The sequence below is a fragment of the Chinchilla lanigera genome, unplaced genomic scaffold, assembly GCF_000276665.1.
Source record: "Chinchilla lanigera isolate Chin_1 unplaced genomic scaffold, ChiLan1.0 scaffold00011, whole genome shotgun sequence".
NCBI classification, from domain to species: Eukaryota; Metazoa; Chordata; class Mammalia; order Rodentia; family Chinchillidae; genus Chinchilla; species Chinchilla lanigera.
The window spans coordinates 4,594,155-4,603,273 of record NW_004955412.1 but is presented as its reverse complement, the minus strand read 5'-3'; the positions used below and the strand labels follow the sequence as shown (position 1 = coordinate 4,603,273).

The window sequence follows — 9,119 nt, the reverse complement described above, 5'->3', positions numbered from 1 at the left end:
GGTGTTCCAAAAATGGGATGCGAGGCATAAAAAGATTAATACATTCTTGACACATTTTTATGGGTCTTACCTTCTCCTTTCCCACTACACGGGTATTCTCCAAGGAAGACATCTTTCCCATCCATATTGGGGATCGAATCCAGGACCTTGTGCATGCTAGGTTCTGTTACTGAGCTGCATTCTCAGCCCTAGACAATATGCTTTCCAGACTTTTCAAGATCAGGCATCTGAGAAGTTGCCCTTCCTACACATCTACAATACTGGTCGTCAGAGCCTACACTCCAGTGAACGTGTTGACATGGCCTTCAGTTTCCTCAACACAATATTTGGAGGAAGTTACCCATTTCCAAATCTCACTTGGACAAGCCTAATGTTCCACAGGATGTTACAGGGATCCCATTTCCCTGTGGATGAGGGAAATGAAGGCAGTCTCTAACATATTTAGGTATATACACAGGTATTAGCAGATTGGGTTAGACTTTTTATTTTGGTACCGAGAATCGAACTCAGGACCTTGTGCTTGGCAGGCAGGCCCTTCAGACTTCTTTAATACACTGTATTCCAAATCATATCTGAGGAAATGATTCTGCTTTAGGTGGTTCAAAAATGTTTGAAAGATACTTGAACTGGATAACTGGTAAGTCCATTTATCATTATTTATTGAAAAATCTGTTTATATATATAGGTGATCTGCTTAATATCAAACCTATTATGATTGGGAGATATATGTTATGATGTTCCTTTCCTAAGGCCAGCCTGACCCAGAGAATATTTTTCAGTAGACTTGCTCCTGGCAATCTGGAAAGGGAGAATGTTCCAAGTAACATTTCTATCAATAAACAGTTCCAGGTAACACTTCTATTGATAAATACACTGCTAACTGCCATACTTGGCTCACTTATCCAACGTTCAGAAAGGACATTTGCAAGCATGTCGGTGTTTGGGGGATGTGTGCTCTTAATGGTTTCCTAGTCAAAAAGGTTCCAAATGTTCTTTTGTTTTTTCCCCCTAGTAGCAGTAACTGTTGTTTTAGATACTTGGAGAGGCTTCTGAGTTCTCACTTTTTGGCTATGCAATACAACACAAGCTCTTTGGCTCAAGAACTTCAACTTTAACATAGCTTATCAAATTTGGATTTATTTTGTTTAGAAAATTGAGTTCTTCAACATTACCCCAACTCACCCAGCTTCATCAACCAAGGTCTAGCAGTGGTAAGAACAAATCGACATCTACCTTTTGCACTTAACGTTCAAATGTACAGGTACATTTGCTCCACTAGTATGTGAAGACTTTCACAGTGAACTGCCCACTCACGGGGTAGTTGAGAATTACTTTCAGTATTCTTAGGCAAGGTGACACAGACAAAGATAACACAAGCCCATAAACACGGCCTCTGAAGCCTAAAATTGCTACTAATGTTAGCAAGCTCATTGACTTAACGAAAGGGGCTTGCCCTACTATGTACTCAGCTCTGTCCTAGTGCCTGGGACAGAGGGATAAACAGGAGCCACTTCCGCACACACAGATTAGAACTTAATGAGGAAACAAGTGAAATTACTTAAGTCTTGAATGAGCCAAAGTATTTGTTTTGAATTGTAAAAAACTACGAAGAACACCGAATGAATTACCAAACATCAGACTTTATTTGAACATCGTCAGTTTTTTCACTGTCTTTTTCTTCTCCCAGGCGTCAAAACAGTGTTCACAGTCTTCAGATGCCCTGTCTCATGCGGCTCTTCTGATTTGCGATAACTTCTCAGTATTTCCTTATGCTTCACGACCTTAATAATTCTGAGGAGTACGGGGCTCACCAATATCCTGTGGAAGGTCTTCCATCTGGGTGGGTCTGACATTTTCCTCACGATTACACTGGAGTTCTGGGTTTGTGGAAGATGCAGAGGTGAAGTGCTCGTCACGTAACCCAGGACGCAGGCCAGCGACCTGATGAAAAGGCGGGAGCTTTCACCATAGGCTTACAGCAGGCTGAGGCCTTTCTTTGCTGTAAAGTTGTGACAGTTTTCCAAACTCGACATTTTTATCAGTGAGTATTTAGTGTAGCCCATCCATAAGCAGTGCAAGTTTAAACTCTACCTCCTGGAGGTAAGAGTAACTGACATTTCTAATGATTAACTGGAATATTTCTGTCAAGAAGAATTGTCTTTTCTACCCCATTTATTTTACATTGTGAAATTTATTCTTATTTACATAAATGAGTTGGAGTTCATGTATATATCTGATACTTAGTATTACAACTCACAAATCCAATACTGTGTTTTTTATTTTGTTGCTCAAATTATTCCAGATTTGACCACTAGGGGCTAATTTATTTTATTATTTTATTAATTTAGAAGGTCAATTTCTTCTAACATAACAATCCTACACTGTAACTCAAGCACTGAGATCTTTTACCTAAGCTAAGCCCTTTCTCCCTCAATGATGCTGGAATTGATTAAACATTCTCACGTGTCTTGTGCCATAAATGGACGCCTCTTTTGAGACCGATGCAAAGCGTTGCCAGATGGATGCCTGCTGGTCAGCCTGTCGGCCTTAGTGCTGGCACGCTTACTTGCGAACACTCTAACCATCGATTTTCCAACATAAAATACACAACTGTCTTCCTTGAAGATGAGGAAGCAAAATTTTAGCTGGATGTCAAACAGTCACCAGGAGGGTCCTAGAACTAGTAGGAATCTAAGGGAGTCTTTATACGCAGATATTCCTCCTACTGCACCTTTTTAACTTGCAAACATGTTTCAGAGAATCCTACCTAATATCAACACTATGGCTGACCTTATTATGGCCCATTTACTGTTCTCTTCTTTGGACACTTGCATTGCTAATACCACCATTAACATTTTCCTAATCTCTCATCCTACCAACTTGTCAAGAAAAGATCACCAGATTATGCTATCATTTTCTACTTAGCCAAACCCCAAATGACTATTCCCATTACTAGAAACTTTGATTTTTCTACACATGAAGCCAAGGCAGCATCCTTCCAAGACAGTGGGTCTTCAAGTACAAAGACCAAATTAAACCGTGCTTATATAGTTTATTTTTAAAGTAACTTGTAACACAATGTAAATATACATTAAAAGATACTGTGGCCATTTAGATTAGGAATATCATGAAGTTATTTACATGCCGACGTATGCATGTGTGTATACACACACACACACAACACAAAGTGCAGATAAATACAGAAACACTACAAAATAAACAAAAAGTTCAATATAATTTACGGACAATAACTTTTATCATATTTATTAATTTCTCACGTTAATAGTTGCAAAGAAGCTCCTGGTACTGAAATATAATATCTAAGTATCCAACTTTTATATAAACTATAGTACCTCAAATTTTAACAGTATATAAATAGAATTCTAAATTAAAAACTAAGGTATCTTCCCTGCCAGGGTCCCTATCTGCAAAGATTTCAGCTTGAAGTTCTCAAAAGACTCTTGAAATTCCAGCCTTCAATAATGCTGTGAAATCTTGGGTTTTTAAGAATAAATCATGTAAAGGCAGTATTCTTACATCAGTTCTAGGAGATGTCATTCTCTGCAAAAGGTGGCTGAGGATACACTGGTGGGCATAACACCTCTAACGTGCTTCCACATGGAGAACTATGCACACTTCTCACCTAAGAGATGGCACAACAGGTGCGGTGCGCTCTTGAAGGGTACAGACCCCGAAAACAACGATGAGGGATGGCAGAGGGTGAAAACAAGGGCAGAGAGTGCTCATCTAATTGAGGGAGTCTTGGCACCTTCAGCCCCCATCCATTCCAATACGTAAGCTTCTCAAGTTGCCCTTTATATGAACTGATTAAGTGGTGAAAACTTCTACATTGGTATAGCTGAAAATGGCCTCTTTTATGGCTCCTCAGTAAGCACACAAACTCCGTACAACACCAAGAACTATTCGCTCTTGACCTTGGCCTCTGTCCTGTGGGAAGGGAGGTGAAGAGATGGTCTTTTGGGTTCTCTAATCCATAAAAACATTCTGGGTCATACAGATCAGTTTCTGCCATGATTTCTTGTGAGTGCTGTCAAAACTCCTATTTAAAATAATCAACGTGGCCTGCTCTAAAAGTACCTAAGATCTTATTCACAGGTTAGATCAGGTAAAAAGTTCACACCATGCGTAAGCCTCCATTTTCCTAACATTATTACCAATAGAACCTGCACCTGAAACAGGAAGGCAACTGGTAAAAATGGATGGATAAAGTCTGTGTTCAGGAAATTGGGACCAGCTGATAAATACCTGTTAGTCTGAGTGAACAAGAGACAACCTGGAAACAGACTACCCTGAAAGGCAGACCCATCTGAAAAATTGTTTTGATTTTGGAAGATAACAAAGGCAAAGGAGGCAAAATTTCGTAACAACAGTTGCTACCATAAGGGACTACTATCTTTTGCTCAAAAGGAAAATAACTTCAGGACAAGAGTCCAACCTTTGCTTTTTATCCAGGAGACAGGACTGCACAGTGCTACCTGGCAATGTGAGGTCATGGGAAGAGCTGCAAGTTATACATGGACTGTGAAACCAAAGGACAAAATCTGTTCCTAAGCCTTCGAGTTCCATGAAGAAGTGTAAGTCAGATTAGGGTTCTAAATGCTACCTGAGGCGCCAGGGATTTAGCTCAGTGGTGCAGTGCTTGCCTGGCAAGCGTGAGGTCCTGAGTTTGATTCCTGGTGCCACCTCCCGCCGCCCAAAAAAAAGCAAAGCGAAGAAACTAAATGCGACTGGTTCACCCTCAATATAGCCTAAGCATCTCAAATTCCACAATTCAAAATCTAAAACTTTTTGACATGTACACGATGCCACAATTGGAAAGTTCCAGCCAGGTGACTCCGTTTTACCTACTATGAAAAATTTCCTCAGGCTTTGTGTATAAGATGCATATCAAACAAATTGATTTCATGTTTCAACTGGGACCCCATCCCCATAACATCTTGTGTATATGTCATTATTCCAAAATCTGAAAAAATCCCCAAATCCAAACTTCTGTTCTTAGTATTTCAGGAAAAGGGTGCTCCTCCTGCGTGACCAGTGGATGTCCAACACAAGGGTTCGAGGAACACTTCTAAACTAACCTCAGGGTGAGTGACAGCCTTTCTGATGCAGATATGAAGGAGGAGGCTGGGGGCGAGGTTGGGAAGGTGTCCTCTCCACAGGCTTACGGCAATATGAGACTTGTTTTCCTCATCATACAGTGCAGTTTTGGAAGGCATACGGAAAGCTAATGACAGGGAAAGACTCAGGTATCTTTATTTCTCCTATTTGCGAACCTGGACAGTTTGGGACTATGGGAGATTTAAGGTGTATTTTTCGTCTTCTCCACCATCCCTCACAAAGCCAGCAAAGGAGCCATTGTTGAGAATCTTGGTTATATTCGTGTACATTACAAAGCACAGAGAACCAACGCGACAGATGAGCAAAACCATTCACATTAGATAAGGAAAAACGATGCCTCTCCACGTTTCATGGACCGTACAGGAAGTAAAGATTATTCTACTCTTCAGATATTCACATGTTACAAAATAGAAACATCCTTCAGCCGAATGACTGGCTTCTATAACTGATCGTGGTGATCTTTCCTGATGACAACAGAAAAGTCACCTGTGATGTAAGTGTTTGTACTCTGGGATATTTTCACACAACACACAGATAATTAACTTCAGACCCTCAATCTCATCCTCGTATTGACTATGCTATCAGCAGCGACTTGGGTGCGTATAATTACATTTCAAAGGTGTGGATGTGGCAACTCCAACACATCTTTCCATGGTCTCTGAAAGGGGCAGCTGCCCTTACTGCAATGCTACGGAAGTTTTGAACGTGATCGTCTTCTAATGACTGACTGGCATTACCTCCCTTGTGTAATTAACAGTCCACCTGTTTGGAGTACTTATGTTGATTCTTTTGGTGCTCGTAAGTGCCTGCCAATACTAAATGTACTTGAAGGGAAAAACACCTTTAGCCCGTCTCCAGTATGAGGCTATGACTTGCATACACATACAATCAATATAAAGAAAAATAAACCATCCTCACAAATCTGTAAGACTTAAATTTCTAACAAAAGTACAAGATGAAGGCTGGGGATACAGCTCAGTGGTAGAGCACTTGCTGAACAAGCAAGAGGCCCTGGGTACAATCCCCAGCACCACAAATAAAACAAAAACTTCAAGCAAAATCACAACATGAACCAGCATGTTTGTACCTTGTTTCTAGGAAGGGACAACAACAAGTAATGCCACAAAATACGCCTCACCATAAGAAAGGAGAGGTGGGCTTCATACACATGTCCTATGCCGTGGAAGAGTTAATTCCTCACTGATCACCCGTGGAATTAGCTCACAGACAATTCAGAATCTGGGGCACTCTTGTCTGTGTTAAAATCAAATGAAGGTTGTGATTTCTTTATGTAACAAGTGAAGTAAGATTCTGAATCTCTTTCTGAAATCAAGGTAGTCCTTGAAAGAAAACCAAATTCGCTTTAGGTGGTTACAGTCTAGCAGAATGCTGGGCAACAGCCAGGGTGCTTACACTGAAGGTGCCACACCGATGAGGGACTGGTGCCCTGGAGGGACTGCCTTCTGTCCCAGCGAGGGCCGGCGGGGTGCTAGCAATGCTCTTACTACTACCCTGGCCCAGAAGGTTCAGAAATATCTCAACAGCAGGAAGACAAAGTAAAGAAACATACCAGATTTTCCCATTCATTCAGGACATTTTCAGAATCAGAATATTTTTTGTTCCTGTACTTCAACTCACTGATTTATTTCTGATTGTGATCATCTGCTGTTACTCTCTTTACTTGGTGATTCTAATCCATTAATTTTATATTTAGAAGCATAAATGTTCTGAGGCATAATTCTATGTATATATTTAATGCACTATTACTAGAAATATTAATTTAAAGTAGAAGTAGATTATAGATTTTCGTATGTAAAAGAGTTTTACACAGTAAATACCTGAGTGTCTATAAAGTGAGCAAAAACTCTGACGTAATCAGTAAGACATCAGGGCCAAGTAGGGAAGGTCTGTGATAGTCAATTGGCGGTAATCAGCTTTTTGAAATCTTGAGAAGAAAGATCTTTGCCACATATAGATATTAGAAATAATATATTAGAATTATTGAAATAGAAATAATAGAAAAAATGGTTAATGCCTAACCAGTTGATGATATATATATAGATATAGATATATAAATGGGTAGTAAACACCTATTTCTATGCAGTATAAATTCATTAAAATTCTGAGTAAAGGTCATAAACCAAATGACTTAAAGGAAATCACAGACAGATTCTATTCCTGCTAAAGATGATGACAGAATTTCAAACTCTCTGGTTCAATGTGATTTAAGATTCCTGTACTTCTGTGTTTACTTTCTGTTTTAATTAAGCACAGACTTTAGAAGGCACAGCTTTTATCATTTAAGAATATCTCAGTAGCCAAAATTGGATATTACTAAAATAACCTGACACATTACAGCGTTACAAGTAGAATTTAAGTTGTATGCCTTTATACTGCACTTCTGTAATCTTCCCGTTTGAGTAATGATACTTTTGTGATGCTACTATCATTCTACTAGGAGAAAATATAGGCTTATGATTCATAAGTGCTCACATTTTCATCCCAAGGTTGTGAAAATAGTTTATAAATTCTGTAAAGTCAGGGTCAGTAAACTGTGAACCCACAAGTGAAATGCAGCTTGCCACAAAAATATTTAGCATTAGGCCTTTATAGGAACAGTTTGCTGATCCCTGCTCTAACCCCATGGAAGTTGTCTGGAATTATGGATGGATTGTTAACAGTGGAATCAGTGTATGACTTAATTTGGCTTTCTTTACAGACATCATATACATTATTGCTTTTGAATGTTATCATCCACTTGGAAAACAAATAAAAATAAAATTATACTAAAACAAAGACTTATTTCCTTGAAATGTTCAGAACCAACAAAAAAACCATATAAAAGCAGTATATTTTTAAGAAAAAATAATAAACGAACAATTTACAATACAGTTATAAGTAATGATTTCAAAGTTCCTCAGAGAATGCCAGAGAGTAAGAGACAGATCTCAAAATCCATATAGCAGATTTCCGGTTCTCAAACTTTTAGATTATAGTATTTAGCTCAGTATTCAAGATTTTTCAGTTGCTATGGAAGAGACATTTTAGAGAATTACAGTACTTATTACCAAAAAGAAAAACGTCAAAAAAAGAATGAATAGAGTTTAAGCATTTTTTTCCTTTTTCCATTACTAGGCAACTATGTAGTGTGCTGGTGAAGAACTCGATAGAAACGGACTGTTTTCATTCAGTGGGCTGGTTCCAATATCTGTGTCAGATAAAATCATAGCGCTTATTATTTGTTACCATGGATACCATGAAGATACTGCCATCCGCTAAGTAATATTAGAGGAAGACAACATAATTTTCTGGAACTAGTCCTGTTTTGCCTTCGTAAGTTGCCTTTAACCATCCTGGTTCCACTGATGGGTACACTGGAAAATAAATAAAATTCAATTAACATTTGCTTCAAACAATGATATAACCTAGACAAATGGTTAAAAATCCATATCAAATTGTATGCATATACTTATACTATCAAAACAAGAACAGTATTACAGCCCCCTTCCCTTTAAAGATGGAATATGCTTTGCATTCACGCCATCAGCTTGTGTGCTTGTGCGTGTGTGTGAGTTTGTGTGCTTGTTTCTAATACACAGATAAGCACAGAAGCCAGTGCATACACATGTGCTCCTGCAGAGGGAAACGTGGGATCTGAGGGGATCTGCTGGGCTCACTTGTGCAGGTTATGAGAGGCAGGCTCTAGATTACAATCTGAGGTTCCTGGTTTCTATTTTAGACCCCTTCCACCACGCCATTCCTTTATCCTCCCCGTGCTCCACTTACGTGAAGTATGCGGAAGTGCTTACCGTTAGAGAATATTGCCCCCTGGGGGAAGGACAGCTCATGGCTGTGCTCTGCTTTACAGGAGTACATGGCTTTGGCTTGTCTGAAAGAGCAAGACAGTCTGTAAAAATCACAACACTCAACTCGGGTACTAAAGCTTTTCTTAGCTATTGATGGTTATTAACTGGAATACA

General features: G+C 39.2%; 1 protein-coding gene across 1 annotated transcript in view; it reads right to left on the bottom strand.

The window, feature by feature from the left end:
• Positions 1-1,620: 1,620 nt before the first annotated feature.
• Arhgap42 (Rho GTPase activating protein 42) overlaps positions 1,621-9,119 on the bottom strand; it is a gene marked incomplete at its 5' end in the record, with an annotated part of 234,285 nt that continues 226,786 nt past the window's right edge. The window contains 2 exon segments of the mRNA XM_005377961.2: positions 1,621-8,513; positions 8,949-9,028. Coding sequence (XP_005378018.1) covers positions 8,425-8,513; positions 8,949-9,028 — 169 coding nt within the window. The 3' untranslated portion in view covers positions 1,621-8,424.